Raw genomic sequence first — 21,614 nt, forward strand, 5'->3', positions numbered from 1 at the left:
AAAAACTAAATCAATATATTGTTTTATATGAAGGAGTAGGCAGCATCATTTTTACATAATTCTGAAGCAAAAACTCTAGTCTACAACCTCCAATACCCAGAAGTCTTGTGAACACAGATTTAATATACTTTTTTTGGCCTTATTTCAGTGACTTAAGTTTTTTGTTTTTTCAATAACCACGCATAAACGTTATTCCTTCAAAAATACAAACATGTACATACATGTTCCTCACATATTATGGTAGCCTAGTTTGTGTTGAATACAGTATAATGACACTTGTGCCATTAATGTGTTCATGAACAAATGAAAAAAGCACAAATGTCAGGGCATGTCAAAACTTCTCCAGGCCCCAAATCAGCTTCAGACTCCAGAGGGTTAAAGGATACAATCTTCACACTTCGTTCTGGATAAGAACCGGTTTTCGGTTCCCAACCCAAGTTATCACTTCCCTCCGTTCTACTCCACTGGGCTGAAAAAAAACTACACTTTTTGCCCGGAAGACATATCGTTTCATACAGCCGTGTGACCAATTTTGCTATCGCAATACCACAATATTGATAATACCGTTACATCCCTACAAATAAATAAAGCTCAACTGAGACATTCACATTGTTGAAAATAAATAACCATATTCCTAGCATTAGGATCCTTCGAAAGGTGATGTTATTCTTGTCCTGTATCGCTCTTCTCTCCTCTTCATCTCACTAACACACCAGTGGGCGGGGCTAACGTTGCAGTGATAAAGTACAAGTTTAGTTAAAGTGATTTCTTCTGTGGAGGTGGTGTTTCACCCTCTCTATGATTGATAGGCACATTACAGGATCAGTCGTTTGATGGGCCTGGTATCAATAAAAGCTTTTTTTTTTTTGAACTAACAAGAAAGTTTTCAGTTCTGAAACTTACAAGGATATTCTTATAGTACGATGACCTCTTATATATCAAAAGCTCAAGGAAAAGTTGATTTCTCAATTCAAATGACCCCTTTAACATTAATAACATATAGGCAACAGCAGGTATTTCTAGGCTGCTGTCACTTTAAGGCCGCAGTATGCAGCAATATAATGATATACATCCTTCTCTTGTTCTCTTTCTCTTCACATCCACATGCAAGCATACACGAAAGAGGAATAGAGTGCCCCAGGGATGACGCGTTTTTGTAGGCAAAACCCGGAAGCCAGTTAGCATTTTAGGACTTCCGGTTCCAACGCCGTAAAGTCTATGGGTTTTTTGAATGGGTTTTTGCTAAATCGCCTGAAATAAGGTCTGTGGTAAACAAAGCCTCTAAATACTTTCACGTTTTGATCTATGACATAAAACACACCAGTTATAACCCACTTGTGATTTTTGAAACTTTTACTGTGTCTTAAATTCGGCGGTTGCTAACAAATTGCTAAAAGGGACTACTTCCTTTGGCGGGGACTTTAGACGTCATCATGACAAACAGGACATTTGGACAGCATTTCTCATGAAAAAGTGGATAAGTATTCATACACAGCGCAGATCATAAACAGCGAGCATGTTTTTAAATAGAGTTGTTTTCTAAATAAAGTTTGAGGATGCTTGGTGGTGACGACGTTGATCCACGACCATGGTGTCTGTAGTCCGTTTATAGCCTACTGTTAGCCTTTTATATCTGACGACTTTATTTAGGCTTCAAAATCTATAAGTGTTGTGTTAACTTGTAAAGATTATCTTCATAGACAAAACGTGTAAGTGTCATAACCCTTTGTTAAACACAGAGCTTATTTTCTGCGATTTTCCAACAGTCTATGGGAAAAATGAATAGGCTTTCAGTTGAGGGAACCCGTGCACTGCTAACTTCCGGGTTGGCCTACAAAAACGCATCATCCCAGGGGCACTCTATTGATTCAGAGTTTGCGCAATATCCAAAACGCACTTCTCTCTGTGTGCACAGATAACAGCGTACGGGTACCGAATTACATTCTCTTTTGCCTCTTCTAGCGCTCGAATGGTTTAAAATCTATTGAATGTGTAAACTAGCAAGACAAAACATGTGCAATTTATTAGTCTATGTGGCGGTCAAACTTGAAATGAATCCACGGCTCACATGCATGCCAAACCATGGGGGTCGGCTTCGTATAGATCTCGGATCAACAACGTTCCGTTTAACCCCTAAAAATTCACAAAATCACATAAACTTACTAATACTTAAACTAATGTTAGCATGCAAATATAAAAATAAAAATAATTTCAAAATATTAATAAATACTGTATTGGTATGTACATAATGCTAAATAACAAGGTTGAGTTACTCTGTTGTGCTTTAAATAGCCTAATTAAAGGAGTCATGTCAACATTTTGATGCTTTGAAATAAGAGTTCAGTGTACAATGTAAAAATACAGTAAATTTCAAAAGAAAACATCCTTCCTGTTTATTTATTGAAACTACAGTAAGCTGATATTTATTTACTATAAATGATAAAATATTGATGTATTTGATACAATTTAAAGACTATTTAATTCAAGAGTCAGAGGGCCCTTGTGAAAAGAAGTACCCCATTTAAAAAGAGTAATTTTTACAGAAAATATATGTTTTTAAATAATATATATAATTGCGAAATGAATTTGATGTTTTCAGACCCTTAATTGCAATTAAATGAACATGTACTATTGTAGGGCATATATTCTGTAATTTTCTGTTTCGGTTACATTTTCACTATGTTTGCTCTGTTCCTGTTTGCCTGAATTCCTAGTTAATTTCCCTGTTTGTTAATTAGTTCCGCACACCTGTTCCTGTTCATTTGGATTACATTCCCCATGTATTTAAGCCTTGAGTTTCATTCTGTTCCTTGGTCCATTGTGGTCTGCATTGTTTAAGTGGTTGTGTTAGTTTGTTCTCCGACAATCTTCTGAGTGTTCCTTGTTTATTTTATTAAAGAGTATTTTTGTATCTCTTTCCTTGTGCACTTCATTACAGTCACCATAACAACTATAGTTTAAATTTATATTAAATGCAATTACTTAACTTTAGAGTGTTTTGATTAAGAACTTAAGTAGGACTTAAGTCATGTTTTATATGTAATTTTATAATTAAAACTAAAATATACTTTGTAATTTCTATTTAAGCTAAGCTTATTTTAGCTGTCATGTATTTAAATGTGTAATTACACATTTGTAATGCTGAAGTTGTAATTTAGTACATTTAAAATATATTAACTTTAAGTGTTATATCGAATTACACACTACAGTTAAAATTATATAGATTTGAAGATTTTAAGTACACTACAAGTGCACATTCGATACAGTTAGGCACACTTTTTTCTAAACAGTGGTCATGTTAAAATAAATCATGACAGTTTGTGGTCCAAGAAACCTCAACATTGGTGAATTTAAAAACAAAATGATAAATTACGAGATGACCTGTTTAAAAAATATTATGCTTTATAACCAGTTATAACCATTTGAAATCATCTAATCAAAACATGATTGCAAATTTAGACGATTTACAGGTCACTGAAATAATCCACTGTGCGAAGGCATTCAATTTTCTAGTTGTATAGCAGGACAGATGTCCAAATGTGTCTTGCTTCCTGTGCACCTGCAGCAAGAGGCCCTCCAGCGGTCCTCACGGCGGAGCTGCATCAGACGGTCTATGGGGCTGCAGGTGCTCTTGCTGTGCAGCAGGCACTTCCTCATACAAACATCATTTGCATGAATCACTCAATCAATTAATCAAGCAGTTGTGGGTAACTGTGAATCACAAGTGCAATTTACTTATTACTCATTTTTGAGGAAAACATATCTGATGCTGAGCTATTTTAAGTATATGTAACATGATAAGCTTTGTTATGGAAATAATATACTTTTAAAGAATATTTTTAAAGTGTGCTTTTTTGTGAATTTTTAAAGTGTGAACTGAATGTAATGTTTTGGGCGCTTAATTGCATGTTAATTGCAAATAATTGAAAATGAATTATAGTTTAAATGTATATTAAATCCAATTATGTTTTACTTTAGAGTGATTTTTGACCCACTTAAGTAGGACTTAAAGGTGCAATATGTAAGAATTTTGCAGTAAAATATCCAAAAACCACTAGGCCAGTGTTATATATTTTGTTCACTTGAGTACTTACAATATCCCAAATGTTTCCAACTATTTGTAAATCATGAGAAAATTTGCAGTTTTAACCAAGGCTCCGGGACGCATGAGGAGTCGCCTGTCAATTGCGTCGTTACCCTCGGTTTCTGGTTTTATTTTGTAGAAACCATGGAAACACCAAAGACGCTTTAATATTTACATGTTTTAATAGACAAGTGAACAACTGTTTTGATATATTTATAGACAGAAAACTAATTATTGTTCTATAGCTCAACACATTTAGTCTTATTGTTTAAATCAAATTTTCTGTAATAATTCTATTGACATTTAGTATAAACTAAAATATACTTTGTCATTTCTATTTAAAATTGTATGTCATGTATTTAAATATATTTGTAATTTCACGCTTGTAATGAAATTGCAATTTAGATTTAAAAATATTAACTTTACATGTAAAATCGATTAACACACTACAATTGAAATTATAGTGAAGTACGTTACATGTGCTTTAGTATCTTAGTTAACGCATCAAAGTAAGTGTACTTCTTTAAATGTATGACAAAAGAATATTAAAACAATGATTTAAAATGTACTTTAAAGTAAAACTTTAAATTTCACATTATTACAAAGTGCACTTTTAAAAAGTGTACTCAAGTGTGTTCAGAAACAGTCATAAAAGTGTATTCTCTTTAAGTATACTTAAGTGGCCTTTTACAGTTATATATATATATATAAAATACGTATATACAGAATATACACTTTTAATATTTGAAGTACACTACAAGTGCACATTCAGTAATACAATTATTTCTTTTTCACAAAAAATCATCTTTCACAGGTAAATTTAACAGCATCGAAAACAGTCCAGGATCTCTGTTAGGAGCTCTATTGTGAACCTTAACAAAAGATCCTGTGTAAAGCACCTGCTTCTGAGTGTGTAAAGTCCCTTAATGTGTGTCCTTTGAAGGCCACTTTCTTAATTTGGCTGTAATTAGAAACAGCAGGTCATTATTCTCGTTAGCCAAAGAGGCATCTGTGTGATGGCATAACAGAGTCTGCCTGCCCGGGGCACCTGCTGCTGAGAGCAGTTGGCAGTTAATACTAACAGCACTAACACCAGCAATGCCAGTCTTCTTTGGGCCTGGCTTTACACACTGCACTAGCCAGTATGCTAATTATTTGAGCTTTTCTGCTTGTCCTGTTCTGCCACCTATTAAGTTCTGGGTAGATTAGATGGTAAGCAAACAATCAGTTCTCGTAATCAACGTGTTGGATGCAGGAGAAATGGGCAGGAATAAAGATCTGAGCGACTTTGACAAGGGTCAAATTGTTATGACAAGGCGACTGGGTCAGAGTATCTCTGCAAAGGCGAGGCTTGTGTGTTGCTCCCAGTCAGCAGTGGTGAGAATTTACCAACAGTGGTCCGAGGAGTGACAAACCACAAACCGACGACAGGTTGTTGGGTGTACAAGGCTCATTGATGCGCGAGGGCAACGAAAGCTATCCTGTCTGCTCCGAAGGTCTACTGTGGCACAAGTCACACAAAATTTTAATGATGGTTGTGGGAGGAATGTGTCACAACACATGGTGCATAACACACTTCTCCGAATGGGGCTGCTGTTTTGGCACTGTTGCACGTGGAGGACCAACAGCATATTAGGCAGGTGGTCATAATGTATTTGACTCATCGGTGTATCTAAACCCTCAATTCTTCTTCTAATATGACATGAAAGGCATTTAAAGCGATAGTAATATACGATAAATGTTAGAAATAGTGAATGAGGTTTTATATATAGTATGTATATTACATGTAAAGTAATTAAACAGAAATTCAAGGGGAGAAAGGGGTTTAAAATGTCTGCATTTGTGTTACAAGACCGCCCTCTGTTGTCTAACTTGAACCTTGCAGTGATAAAGAAAGTGGAGTGCTTTGTTCACCTGCACTAACTGATTTTTTTCCCATCATGAAATGAGTTTTAACCCTAAACAATGCTACTTTAGAAATGTATGTTTAACATGATGTACATAGACTCCAGTCATAAGGGTTAGTCTAATAAAAGCTCTTTTATTTTACATGGAGCCGGTCTCCTCATGGACCACGGAAGTCTTCGGCTAATACCTAATGCAGAGTTGAGCATATTGATAATATATAGTACTTTTAAGCAGCGTGTTCTACTCAGTTTATCTCTGTAACCCTTCCATTACTAGTCTGTCATCGGAACATTTCTACAATGGAATCAGTAATTATAAATCATGTCATTCTTTGGGCAAACATCCATTTTTTTGTGCTTCAACACTAGAACACTTTGTCACAAAAATGACTGCAAATGCCACTATTGGCACCATCTTTAAAACTTTATTCTGTCAGATTTTTTTATGGAATTATGAATGTGTACCTAAAAGTTCATATGAGTTTTTAATAATATTATGGCCAAAAGATAGACATGGTTAACCCAGTCTATGCTGATATATATGAGCTCTACTTATGCTTAAATACTGTATTACTGTATTTGAATACTATATTATATTTGAATACTGTATTTATGGGACACTGCATGGATTTTCTCAAATATTCCTCATCTTGTCTCATACTGCCACTGTGTGGTCATACTGGGATATAGTTTAGTGCTTTTCAGCTGTTCGACAATTCCTTGTTGAGATGAAGTAAATAATTTATTCAGTCAGCATGCATTCTTTTTTAATTTTATGTTTGCCAAAATAATGGGGGTACAGATTTAAATGTTGTGTTTTTCCTGGATCCTGTGAGTCTTAGTGTTGTATACCTTGTTTTCTCTGTCCAGTAACTTGGGTTTATTTATTTATTTATTTATTGAATGTTTTATTTGTTTGTTTGTTTATTTGTTAATTCATTCATTTCTCTAATCAACTTTTTAAAAACAGTATATTTTATGAGAAAAAAAAAAAGGGTTAGTTCACCCAAAAATATAGACAAAAATGTTGAAAATAATGTCATTTATTGCTTCACCCTCATGTCGTTCTACACCCGTAAGACCTTCGTTCATCTTCAGAACACAAATTAAGATATTTTTGATGAAATCCGAATGACTCAGTGAGGACCTGCATAGACAGCAATTACTTCCTCTCTCAAGATTCATAAAGGTACTAAAAACATATTTAAAGGTGCCCTCGAATGAAAAATTGAATTTATCTTGGCATAGTTAAATAACAAGAGTTCAGTACATGGAAATGACATACAGTGAATCTCAAACTCCATTGTTTCCTCCTCCTTTTATATAAATCTCATTTGTTTAAAAGACCTCCGAAGAACAGGCGAATCTCAACATAACACCTACTGTTACGTAACAGTCGGTGTGTACGCCCCCAATATTTGCATATGCCAGCCCACGTTTCCAACATTATAAAAGGCATTAGACAAGGGCAGCCAGTATTAACGTCTGGATCTGTGCACAGCTGAATCATCAGACTAGGTAAGCAAGCAAGAACAATAGCGAAAAATGGCAGATGGAGCAATAATAACTGACATGATCCATGATATCATGATATTTTTAGTGATATTTGTAAACTGTCTTTCTAAATGTTTCGTTAGCATGTTGCTAATGTACTGTTAAATGTGGTTAAAGTTACCATCGTTTATTACTGTATTCACGGAGACAAGAGAGCCGTCGCTATTTTCATTTTTAAACACTTGCAGTCTGTATAATTCATAAACACAACTTCATTCTTTATAAATCTCTCCAACAGTGTAGCATTAGCCGTTAGCCATGGAGCACTATCAACTCATTCAAAATCAGAAGTAAACAATATAACAGTATACAATACTCACATAATCCGACGCATGCATGGCGCATGCATGACGAACACTTTGTAAAGATCCATTTTGAGGGTTATATTAGCTGTGTAAACTTTGTTAAGGCACTGTTCAAGGCAAGCACGAGGTCTGTGGGCGGAGAGCACGGGATTTAAAGGGGCCGCAGCATAAAATCGGCGTGTTTATAATGATGCCCCAAAATAGGCAGTTAAAAAAATTAATTAAAAAAAATCTATGGGGTATTTTGAGCTAAAACTTCAGAGACACATTCAGGGCACACCTTAGACTTATATTATATCTTTTAAAAACATAATCTAGGGCACCTTTAAATCAGTTCATGTGAGTACATTGGTTCTACCTTAATATTATAAAGCGATGAGAATATTTTTTGTGAGGCAAAAAAACAAAATAACGACTTTTTAATAATATCTAGTGATGGCCGATTTCATAACACTGCTTCTTGAAGCTTCGGAGCTTTACAAATCAAATCAGCGGTTCAGGAGCACCAAAGTCACGTGATTTCAGCAGTTTGGAGGTTTGATATACGCGAATTCGAATTACTGATTTGACTCAAAAGATTCATAACGCTCTGAAGCAGTGTTTTGAAATCGGCCATCACTAGATATTGTTAAAAAGTCAGAGTTTTTTTTGTTTGTTTTTTGGCGCACAAAAAATATCATCGTCGCTTTATAATATTAAGACTGTATAACCACTGAACTCACATGAACTGATTTAAATATGTTTTTTGTACATTTATGGATCTTGAGAGAGGAAGTACCATTGCTGTCTATGCAGGCTTTGCTGAACCGTCAGATTTAATCAAAAATATCTTAATGTTTGTTCTGAAGATGAACAAAGGTCTTACAGGTGTAGAACGACATGATGGTGAGTAATAAATTACATTATTTTCATTTTTGGATGAACTAACCCTTTAAGAATTCAAATGAACCCTTACAAACATGCAGCCAAAATGAGTATTTTTACTTTTAAGATAATAAAAATCTGTTGGCAATAATCAAATTGGCAGCAATGGCAAACATATTGGTGCAAACACCCCAGAAAGCACCCCAGGTCTTCTCACTTCACAGACTGTGCAATATCCTGCACAGCCATGTTTTAATTCATGAAGAAATGAAGTATGGCATCTACCTTGACTAAAGATCCTGGAGATCTATCTACCTGCACTATTCAGCTCCAACTCTGATCAAACAACAACTGAAGCAGCTAATTAAGATCTTCAGGAGCACTTGATAATTCCAGACAGGTGTGCTGGATCAGGGTTGGATCTGAACTCTGCAGGTAGGTACTGTAGATCTCCAGGAACAGGACTTGGGCACCCCTGATGTACAGTAAGTACTGTGCCGCTGTCCGTGGTGCTGAAAACCCTCTGTCTACCCACACCACATATGAATTTCTTTGAACATTGAGGATAAGCTATTTTATAGCCAGCTGATTACCATCTCTGTGACTGTGGTTACTTGAAGTAAGAGGAAAAAATCCATCCAGAAAGATAATAATGAAGCCCCCTCATAGAAACGGCACCACAGATTTAATAGGTAATTCTGTTGGCGAGCCTTCCATCCAAAAGTGCAAATTTAACTTACTGTTTGTGCAAAATGAGAACATTGCATTAAACATTTGCGAATAAAGCACTGTTTCAATCTCATGTGTTTAAGAGAGCAAAATCGGCACTTCCTGGGAATTTGGCGCAAAATATGTAATAAAAATGGAAGTTGCTGCAATAGGGGAAGCCACTGTGGCTGTTTTAATTAAACCAAATCATTTTGATGATAGACTTTCATTTCAGAATGACTAAAACAACATTTGAGATGCTGTGCAATGCCTTTTAGTCCAGTTATCCAATTACTTCCTCTGTTGAGGCAAAGTCATGTGAGTTTTTTTTTGTTGCACACTGAGGGATTTATTTGGTAAATGTGTTTCCATTGTAGTTTACGTGCATTTTTAGAATTCATGCGCAACTTGACGTTTCCATCCAGCGTTTGGAAGTGATTGCTTCATCATTTTGCCCTCTTCCCTTCAACTCTGTGTCAAAGGAAACCATTCCTGTGTCACTGTACTCAATTTTACTGAAATCTTTCATAAATCTCTACCAATTTTATACATATGGGTACTGAAAGAAGATCAAAGCGGGCAGAGGGAGAAAGGTGCCTTCAGTGTGTTTTGCAGGGACCTTGAGATCATTTCCACACACTGAGCTTACCAAAGTGGCCATTGACACGCTGAGAAAATTGGCCTTTGATGACGGTTCTCCGAGTTAAATTGGCACAGGGTCGCAGGGTTCGTGGATGAATGGAGGTGTGGGTGGAAGAGAAGGATGGTTTGAGCGTTTCTGTGTGTATGCTTGTGACTAACTGTGTTTAGAGGTTAGCTGAACTCTCGAGGTGCTTCAGGTGAAGCTCATTGTGCTTGTGTATGTTGACAGAAGCTCATGATGGAGCTTTATATGAAGTTTTGTGGCACTTTTATCACTTTTGATAGGCACTGCGATACCTCGGAAACTCAAATGTGATCAAAAAACAGACCAGAGATTTTTAACTGGTGGGTCATGACCCAAAAAATGGGTCCCCGGGTCTGCTCTGATAGGGTTGCAGGGAAAATGCTAAATGAAAATAAGAAAATAAAACTAAACCATAATTGAATATGGCAAAATAAATGTAAAAAAATAAATAAAAAAGAGGAGAAAATGCTTTCCATATTTATTTTGTTGTTGTTGCTGTTGCTGACGTCAAAGGCAACAAGCATTGTGATACTTTGGAGCCAAATTAGGTAGATGCCAACATGGACAGATTGCGTGACATTCCCTCATCCTCAAAAAACACAAATGAAACTACAGTAAGATATGACCTGGTTACATTAAAAACAGATTCACTTACAGAATGAGGTTTTGCACCAACATATGGAAATCTTAATAATCTTATATATTTGCATAATCACTTTATGCAACTTTTTATTTATTTATTTTACTTTTTTTACTAATTTAGATTAGTAATAATTAATCTTAACTAAAAATAATTTATTATTAGTTAAGATTTTTTAATGTTTTTAAAATAAGTCTCTTATGCTCTGCTTCATTTATTTGATCAAAAATACAGTAAAAAACATAATATTGTGAAACATTACTACAATTTAAAAGAACAGTTTTCTATTTTATTATATTTTAAAATGTAATTTGTTCCTGTGATGGTACAGCTGAATTTTGACAAAACGTCTTTATTTCAGTCTTCAATGTCACGTGATCCTTCATATATAATAATAATAAATTACATTTTAAAATATATTCAAATAGAAAACTGCTATCTTTAATTGTAATAATATTTCACAATATTACTGTTTTTACTGTATTTTTCAGTCTATATACAGTGTATACATACATACATACACACACACACACACATATATATATATATATATATATATATATATATATATATATATCCATTTGCTAAAATCATTTAAGTTCATTTTTTTCCTCATTAATGTACACACAGCACCCAATATTGACAAAAAAACACAGAATTGTTGACATTTCTGAAGATTTAATAAAAAGAAAAATTGAAATATCATATGGTCCTAAGTATTCAGACCCTTTGCTGTGACACTCATATATTTAACTCAGGTGCTGTCCATTTCTTCTGATCATCCTTGAGATGGTTCTACACCTTCATTTGAGTCCAGCTGTGCTTGATTATACTGATTGGACTTGATTAGGAAAGCCACACACCTGTCTATGTAAGACCTTACAGCTCACAGTGCATGTCAGAGCAAATGAGAATCATGAGGTCAAAGGAACTGCCTGAAGAGCTCAGAGACAGAATTGTGGCAAGGCACAGATCTGGCCAAGGTTACAAAAACATTTCTGCTGCACTTAAGGTTCCTAAGAGCACAGTGGCCTCCATAATCCTTAAATGGAAGACGTTTGGGATGACCAGAACCCTTCCTAGAGCTGGCTGTCCGGCCAAACTGAGCTATCGGGGGAGAAGAGCCTTGGTGAGAGAGGTAAAGAAGAACCCAAAGATCACTGTGGCTGAGCTCCAGAGATGCAGTCGGGAGATGGGAGAAAGTTGTAGAAAGTCAACCATAACTGCAGCCCTCCACCAGTCGGGGCTTTATGGCAGAGTGGCCCGACGGAAGCCTCTCCTCAGTGCAAGACACATGAAAGCCCGCCTGAAGGACTCCAAGATGGTGAGAAATAAGATTCTCTGGTCTGATGAGACCAAGATAGAACTTTTTGGCCTTAATTCTAAGCGGTATGTGTGGAGAAAACCAGGCACTGCTCATCACCTGTCCAATACAGTCCCAACAGTGAAGCATGGTGGTGGCAGCATCATGCTGTGGGGGTGTTTTTCAGCTGCAGGGACAGGACGACTGGTTGCAATCGAGGGAAAGATGAATGCGGCCAAGTACAGGGATATCCTGGACGAAAACCTTCTCCAGAGTGCTCAGGACCTCAGACTGGGCCGAAGGTTTACCTTCCAACAAGACAATGATCCTAAGCCAGTGGTTCCCAAACCTGTCCTGGAGGACCCCCAGCCCTGCGCATTTTGTATGTCTTCCTCATCTATCACACCTGATTCAACTCATGTGCTCATTAGTAGAGACAGCAAGACCTGAAATGGGTGTGTCAGAAATAGGGAAACATACAAAATGTGCAGGGCTGGGGGTCCTCCAGGACAGGTTTGGGAACCACTGCCCTAAGCACACAGCTAAAATAAGAAGGAGTGGCTTCACAACAACTCCGTGACTGTTCTTGAATGGCCCAGCCAGAGCCCTGACTTAAACCCAATTGAGCATCTCTGGAGAGACCTAAAAATGGCTGTCCACCAATGTTTACCATCCAACCTGACAGAACTGGAGAGGATCTGCAAGGAGGAATGGCAGAGGATCCCCAAATCCAGGTGTGAAAAACTTGTTGCATCTTTCCCAAAAAGACTCATGGCTGTATTAGATCAAAAGGGTGCTTCTACTAAATACTGAGCAAATGGTCTGAATACTTAGAACCATGTGATATTTCAGTTTTTCTTTTTTAATAAATCTGCAAAAATGTCAACAATTCTGTGTTTTTCTGTCAATATGGGGTGCTGTGTGTACATTAATGAGGAAAAAAATGAACTTAAATGATTTTAGCAAATGGCTACAACATAACAAAGAGTGAAAAATTTAAGGGGGTCTGGATACTTTCCGTACCCACTGTGTATATATATACACACACACACACATACGATGCAATATCTTATTTATTTATTTTCCATGTATTTATTTATTTAACTTTTGTGTGATAAACATTTTGTTGCTGTTTAGGTGTCCATGGTGTCCAACGTAAAATCTTGGTAATAGATAAATTAATTAATTAATACATTTATTTATTTATGCCCTCATGCTCAAAAATCATGAGTGTAAATAAACAAAACTACAATAAAAGGATATGACCAGGTTACATTAAAAATAAAGTTTTCGCACCAACCATGATAATCATAATCATCGAGAATTTTTTTTTTTTTTTTTTTTTTTTGTATGATAAACAATTTTGGTACTTTGTTGGTCACTACTTATTGTCCAATGTAAAATCACAGTCCTAAATCAGGGTCTCAAAGCAAAACCAGTTGAGAACCACTAAAAGAGACCATATCTCAGCAGATATGAAATGCCAAAGTACTTCAGGCTATAGAAATAGAAAAGAATAACATTTGAGTGGTTCAAATGTACGTAGCAAATTTCCTTTTGTCAGAAATTAGCTGTCATCTGTCAAATGCAAGAATGAGAAGGAAACAGCTTGAACCATGTCTCAAAGCGAAGGCTCTTTACATTTGCAATTTTCACACCCACACATCATGGGCAATCATTTCAGCCTACTTTTGCTAATCAGTAGCTTTAAGATGAGAGGCTTGCCAGCGGAAAAAACACAGACATTCTCATGCAAAACATAATGGACTAGATGTATTTTCTTGATGATCAAGACCCTTTTTTCTTTCTGTTCTCCAGCCCCCGGTTTAAGTTTCCATTGAAGTCAGTGTTTACTTCACGCAGCGTTACTTTCTGAGAAAACCCCATGTGACACTGCCTCTTCCCGGATTCATGATTAAGTGCACTCTCTGATGCGCACTACTCTTAAATTACACCTCCTGTGATCACAAGATAGCGATTACCACGCCAATACGCCTTTTTTGATTAAGATCAAATTGTTGTTTACATAACGCAATCTCCCAAAAACGCAATGAATGTGTTTTTCAGTGAAGTCGCTTCACTTTAGCAGCAGCTCACCGATTTTCTAGTCGTTTTGCATTTCTCACAGGAGAAATACGAGTGTGTGCCGTTGAGAAGACGTATTATTATGCATTAGTCTCTGTCGTTTTAATGAGCATCGGCTTCACTTGCTCCAGCATGATTGGTGCACTTGAAGTAAAACAGAACTCAGAGTCGACAAAAACACTCAGTCGTTCTCGGGCAGCAACAGTGCTCAGTTCACACTGTGCCCTTTTCCCCTCCTCCTCCTCCTTTTGCTGCTCCCCTCCCGCCTTTCCCTCGTTTCCTGCGAAGAAGAGTCTGTTGAAAGAGTGGGGGCACGGCAGTGGCGCAAACGACGAGAACTCGCTGAAAGCGCAGGGAGCTTAATTAAACTGCTGTTCAACTGTGCCAAAGTGGAGCAGCTTGGAGGCATTGGTTGAAAGACTCAAAATCTCCACCGGTTCATCTGAAACTGGTGAGGCTGCTGGAGACGTCTTTGAGATCTCCACGTCTGCCACTGATTTATAAAGCAGGACTTGAGGAGAGCCACAGTTGTTCCAGGAGAACTCTGAAGAGAAACATCCACGGCAGGATTTCTGAAGCGCTGATAGAGGGCGAGAAGGGGCAACATGGGTGCTTTGATGGTGATATTTTCACTTCAAACCAAAGAAAGGAGAAAAAGGACAGGTAGGCAGTAAAGGGCACTTTCTTTATGTGACACTGAGTCAGAGATGCTGTAAAGCCTATAGTTGAGGATATTACATTTCGCAACGCATGCTGTTTGTACTTGTTAAATTAGACAGAGAGATGCTGGACAGTGGGGTTCAAAAGTATAAAAATATAATTTAAACCTGGAAATTAAAGAGAAAGTTTCAAGATTTTGAAGAAAGTAAAACAAAGAAATGTTACGAATATGATTATTTCTATGCGATTAATCAGACATCCATTATGTTGGAGAACATGATCATCAGGTTTTACACACTTGTGGAGTTCATTCAGCTTAAGAGCTGCAAATTATAAGACATTGTCAGGTCATTTTTTCAATTAAATGTTTTACTATTCAGTTTATTAATTCGGTAACACTTTGCAATAAGATCCCATTAGTTAATGTACATTGAAAAATACATTTCTTACAGTATTTATGAATCTTTGTTCACATTAGCTAATAAAAATACAACTGTTCATTGTTAGTTCATGTCATCTTAAGTCTATTAAAGAACATTAACAGATATAACTTTTGATTTTAACTATATATTGAGCCCTATTCGGATGGGACAAGTTTTCTAAACAATGTTTGCGTTACAATTCTTACCACCCGGCGTTTGGGATTTCATGTACTGTTTCGGACGGGACTAACATCTCCGTGTTTATTACAGAGGTAGGAGTGTGTGTTTTCTAGACGTGGGCGCAACAAAAGGTCATCTGCTGTGTTTGTGTGTCATGAATGAGGTATATGCTTTTTAATGAATGACTTACTGATATAACTTCAATTTATTATTAAAACCCTAAACTTCACATGAGTTTATGCTTAAGTGTCTGTTTATAATAAACCCACATAAGACAGCAGACACATCTAGACAAGTATCTTACTTGACACTGATTATAAAATGGAGTTTCTGCAATTTGGCTCTAGTTATTAATTTTATCATTTTATTTTTTCATCAGATACCATTCATATTGAAATGAAATGAAAGCATGCGAAAGAAAGAGAAGTGTTAGGATATTAGAACATCGGCAGTCACAGACATTTGCATTCGGACGGGATTAGATTTGAGTTTGCCAAAAACAGTAGAGCTTTACTGAGGTTTTACCGAGGTTGTGTGAGAAAAACAAGGCATGGCAGAGTCCGACAGGATTAAAACCACATAATACACCTGTAAAATACTAATTTCTCTAATGTCCTCCATGAAAACTAGTCCCGTCCGAATAGGGCTTTAGTAAAAGTTGAAATTAACTTTGATTGATAGATGCTTTAGAAGTATTTTTCATTGTTAATTTATGCGCACATCCTGATTTTGCAGAGTTCGACACGTTCCTGGGGCAACATATTCTGTTGATCCTGGAACAACCATCCCTAAACCTAATCCTACCCGTAACTTATCCCTAAAATCAGAGGGAAATGATATGTGAATAACTCTGGGGTAGAAGCACCTAACCCTGGTTGTAAGCCTAAACTTGACATTAACTGTAAACTTTTCCCTCAAATTGACTGGAATATTGTTCTAGGGTCAACAAAGACGTTGCATTTGTTGAAATGATGTTCTGCAACAATTGCAACCTTACTGTAAAGTGATAATATTATTTTTAAACAAATGTATTAAATTAGAAAATGCAAAATCATGCATTTTCACTAGTGTTCTCAGAACTTTTTACCCTCACTGTGTTTGGATATATAACAAAAAATTATACTTTTGAATTGAATTTTCTTTTCAAATAACTGTTTTCAAAATACAAGATAGCCTACGTTTTCTTCCTCTGGTGGGTATTTTTTGTCTTTTGCCTTGAGAAAAGTGTACACTGCCACGCAGTGATGATTCATGGTTTTATGATTCTTTGTTGTTTGGCCAAAGGACTCCAAAGGGAGGGTTTCTTAGAAATGCTGTACAAGGGGCTTTCAAGAAGAAGTACAGAGGATTCCTTATGGGGAAGAGAGGTTATGAATAAGAACAGAAAGAGGGAATATTAAAGACGTTACTTACTGAAGGCTTATCTTTATTTCTGCAGTTTACACTGAACAAAGTTTGGTGTAGGATTTACAATTTTCACTCTGAAATGGCTAGTAAATTTCATAAATAATAAGAAATGACAAGTTTTGAAATAAATTTTGAAGTAGAACGACTAAAATGTTCTCTTTTTTATTTACAACTTTGTAAAATAATTTTTTACAGTGTATTCTTTCATTTTTCAATGTGTATAAGCACCTTCAAAATTCAGTATCTAAAGGCATGAGGACAAATTCTCTCCAGTATTAACTTAGTGAATGGACCATTAGTGATGTGGTGCTTGATTTTATAGGAACTCTTTATGGAATATCCATCAGGCTGTGAAATTGAATCTCATTCACCTTCCACATAATCCACATAAATCTGACATCACACGCTCCTTCATGCACTGTGGTCTCATTTCAGTGGAGTTTAGGATTGTGCTTTTACCCCCAAAAAGATCTTGAAGGTCCTTTTATTGTTTTTCACCAAAACTGGCAAATCTGAGGCACTTTACTATCTCTTATCTGTAGCTCTCTGTTAAATCTGGTTCATGCCTGTAATGATTAAGGTTAGTTGTTCGTACATTTACATAATGCAAAGTAGAAAAGAGTGTGAAAACAGCTGCTATCCCAACAAAGTTTCTACAATGTACACTGTCCTGATTACTTTATTTACTGTATCCCTGCTACTGCAACTGACTTAATGGGGCAGTTCTTACGTTTTGTTTGATATCTCTACAACCACCGTTTCCCTCTGTGCATTTCATCATCATAGAGAGAGAACACATCAGCACATGACAGTTTTAGGTTGTTGTTGTGTGTGGTACAGTATATGAGACCAACTGTACCGATTGTTTTGCAAGGTGGGTGTTTTGGTAAGACTTGTTTTCTTTGAATTAAAAATGACTTTAAATGCCACAACTCTTAGAAACATTAAACATTAAAGTATTATACAAACATTTAAGGCATTTCTCCTTATATAGATCCTTTAAAACATTAAAACATCTTTCAAACATCTTTCAAGTTAAAACATCTTTCAAGTTTCACAGCTTAAAACATCCTCCTCATTATAAACAAAACATTTATGTAATCAAGGTTTGTTTTGATATTGTGGGATCTGTGACGTCACATGGGCAAATATATTTGCATATGACTGCCTCTAGAGCAAGACATCGATGCACCATAGGCCCCGCCCATTGGCATTCAGTCATTTAACGGCTGACATTTGCCTACTCCGGATGTGACGCATTGCGTCAAAAGGAAACAGAACTCATTATAATCACTGATCACTGATTATAATCACCGGGTGCTAGTTCAGAGCTAGTGCTATTGCCATTTCAGAGTTGGTTCAACTGACAAGCCTTCTAAGAACCGGTTTGCCTTTCCACGAGCCAGCACAGAGCCAGGTTTTACGTCACTGTATATACGTCTCATTTTTCACAGCAATGCTAGCGGCAAACACAAACACACCAAGCTTGTTTGAGATGCATTGACTTCTCGCAAACCGTTCGGTACATGACATCAAAGCACCGCGAGAGCGATCCAAAAGCACAAGGAGTCTTATGCTCTTCAAATGCTCCCACAGCACTCCGTTTCCGATGTCACTCGCCGATTGGTCCGTGCAGCTCCGATGCATCTCAAACAAGCCTTCCATCAACAATGGCGGACGTCGCTTTACTATTGATGCTCATGGCTTTGCGAACCTACATTGGCATCCAACGCGTTCGTGCAGCTCGCCAAAATTTGTATAGATGGAGATTACAATCAAGCTGCTATTAGCTCGATTAGCTGCTATTTCAAAAATGGCGGTCACAAGTTTCTTGTTGGTCACAATAACCCCGCCCCCAAGCCCCTGAGGCAAGCGTTTCTAGACCAGCAATGTTTTGGTGCTACTTAAGAACCACTTTTCCTGGTTCAGAGCTGGTGCTTTGGGTGTCGAAAGACAACTGATTTGAAACTAGGCTCTGGCTCTGAATCTTAAACTGCCTTGGTGGAAAAGGGGTGTGAGTGCACACCACACTCTTGAGTCTGTCGATAACAGGACAAATGGAAGAGTGAAAGATTTCACTTTGACCAGTTTAAACAGCTCGTTTGCGTCTCTGTACAGACTTCAGGAGGATCCCAGCGCCTGAAACAAGTGGATGGTTTATTTTCATTGAGTCTTGGATAGCATCGGAGGATTATACAGTGGGTACGGAAAGTATTCAGACCCCCTTAAATTTTTCACTCTTTGTTATATTGCAGCCATTTGCTAAAATCATTTAAGTTAATTTTTTTTTCCTCATTAATGTACACACAGCACCCCATATTGACAGAAAAACACAGAATTGTTGACATTTTTGCAGATTTATTAAAAAAGAAAAAATGAAATATCACATGGTCCTAAGTATTCAGACCCTTTGCTGTGACACTCATATATTTAACTCAGGTGCTGTCCATTTCTTCTGATCATCCTTGAGATGGTTCTACACCTTCATTTGAGTCCAGTTGTGTTTGATTATACTGATTGGACTTGATTAGGAAAGCCACACACCTGTCTATCTAAGACCTAACAGCTCACAGTGCATGTCAGAGCAAATGAGAATCATGAGGTCAAAGGAACTGCCCGAAGAGCTCAGAGACAGAATTGTGGCAAGGCACAGATCTGGCCAAGGTTACAAAATTTTTTTTGCTGCACTTAAGGTTCCTAAGAGCACAGTGGCCTCGATAATCCTTAAATGGAAGACGTTTGGGACGACCAGAACCCTTCCTAGAGCTGGCCGTCCGGCCAAACTGAGCTATTGGGGGAGAAGAGCCTTGGTGAGAGAGGTAAAGAAGAACCCAAAGATCACTGTGGCTGAGCTCCAGAGATGCAGTCGGGAGATGGGAGAAAGTTGTAGGAAGTCAACCATCACTGCAGCCCTCCACCAGTCAGGGCTTTATGGCAGAGTGGCCCAACGGAAGCCTCTCCTCAGTGCAAGACACATGAAAGCCTGCATGGAGTTTGCTAAAAAACACCTGAAGGACTCCAAGATGGTGAGAAATGAGATTCTCTGGTCTGATGAGACCAAGATAGAACTTTTTGGCCTTAATTCTAAGCGGTATGTGTGGAGAAAAGCAGGCACTGCTCATCACCTGTCCAATACAGTCCCAACAGTGAAGCATGGTGGTGGCAGCATCATGCTGTGGGGGTGTTTTTCAGCTGCAGGATCAGGACGACTGGTTGCAATTGAGGTAAAGATGAATGCGGCCAAGTACAGGGATATCCTGGATGAAAACCTTCTCCAGAGTGCTCAGGACCTCAGACTGGGCCGAAGGTTTACCTTCCAACAAGACAATGACCCTAAGCACACAGCTAAAATAACGAAGGAGTGGCTTCACAACAACTCCGTGACTGTTCTTGAATGGCCCAGCTACAGCCCTGACTTAAACCCAACTGAGCATCTCTGGAGAGACCTAAAAATGGCTGTCCACCAACGTTTACCATCCAACCTGACAGAACTGAAGAGGATCTGCAAGGAGGAATGGCAGAGGATCCCCAAATCCAGGTGTGAAAAACTTGTTGCATCTTTCCCAAAAAGACTCATGGCTGTATTAGATCAAAAGGGTGCTTCTACTAAATACTGAGCAAAGGGTCTGAATACTTAGGACCATGTGATATTTCAGTTTTTCTCTTTTAATAAATCTGCAAAAATGTCAACAATTCTGTGTTTTTCTGTCAATATGGGGTGCTGTGTGTACATTAATGAGGAAAAAAAATGAACTTAAATGATTTTAGCAAATGGCTGCAATATAACAACGAGTGAAAAATTTAAGGGGGTCTGAATACTTAAGTATGAAACTTATGAAACCATAAGTAAATGATGTCATAATGCTTTGTCTGTAAATGTAACGATCAGTCCAACTGAAGGAGAGTTGATGAACCCATGTGCAGTTTATTGAATCTAAGTGAGCAAACAAACAAAGCAACCATTTGACATGAACATAAGCAGGCTTGATGATGAGCAGACTTGACTTGATTTGAACCATGAACATGAAACAAAACTATACATTACAGTAAATTACAGTTTTATATGGATAATGTCTTACTCACATTCAATAGCGAGAGGGCCTTGATACTGGTTCGTATGCAGTGGCCGTTTATACAAGCCTTAAAGGAGCCGCTCCTTGAAAAACTGATCATTTCAGACAGAGGGTCAGAATGAGAGTTGAAAATAATCATTTTTCTGCATATATATTTGTTTTGTTTTTGTTTTGTTTTTTTGTGCAAAAAAGCTTTATTAACATTATAAGTCAACCTCAAGGAAATAGAAAAAATCCATGTCATGATCCCCACTGAACCATTTTTTCTAAGCGTGTATGGAGTCTGGAATTAAGAAACAAGATAAAATGCTTCATTTGAATTTAAAACTAAAAGTAATTACTTTTTTACTAATGGAAATGAAAAAAGGAAGCGTTATGAAAATCAGAACAATAGATCACAGCATCACTCCTCCTGACTGAAATGATTTTGCTGTTGCAATATTTGCAGGTCCAAATGTTTCGTTTGGACATCTAGGTAAAATTCTGAAACGCTGTTCTGATATTCCTAAAGTGAAAACCTGCATGTTGTTTTCCTGCATAGTTTGAGTGCTGCTTTGACTTTGTTCAAGTTGGTGACTTTAGGTCAATTTTAGTTTTCTGGTCTATCCCATTGTAGACATCACAGATGTCAACACAAGTCTAAAAAGTACAATATCTACCATAATTTACCATAATAATTTAATATAATGCAATATAGTTAAAGCATTAAATTGGCAATTGTTTTCGAAGAACACCACTGCTTATATAAGCAAGTT

At 37.1% G+C, this 21,614-nt stretch overlaps 1 protein-coding gene across 3 annotated transcripts in view; it reads left to right on the top strand.

Annotated features, from left to right (window-relative positions):
- kcnip4a (potassium voltage-gated channel interacting protein 4a) overlaps positions 1 to 21,614 on the top strand; it is a 269,903-nt gene that overhangs the window by 140,282 nt on the left and 108,007 nt on the right. Inside the window, exon 1 of one of the 3 annotated variants that reach the window (XM_048186033.1) lies at positions 14,319 to 14,780. The exons of the other annotated variants lie outside the window; for them this stretch is intronic. Within the exon in view, the coding sequence (XP_048041990.1) occupies positions 14,723 to 14,780 (58 nt within the window). The 5' untranslated portion in view covers positions 14,319 to 14,722. Of the gene's footprint in view, positions 1 to 14,318; positions 14,781 to 21,614 lie in introns of those variants that run through there. 3 annotated transcript variants of the gene reach the window in all.

This window comes from Megalobrama amblycephala, linkage group LG3, assembly GCF_018812025.1.
Source record: "Megalobrama amblycephala isolate DHTTF-2021 linkage group LG3, ASM1881202v1, whole genome shotgun sequence".
NCBI classification, from domain to species: domain Eukaryota; kingdom Metazoa; phylum Chordata; class Actinopteri; order Cypriniformes; family Xenocyprididae; genus Megalobrama; species Megalobrama amblycephala.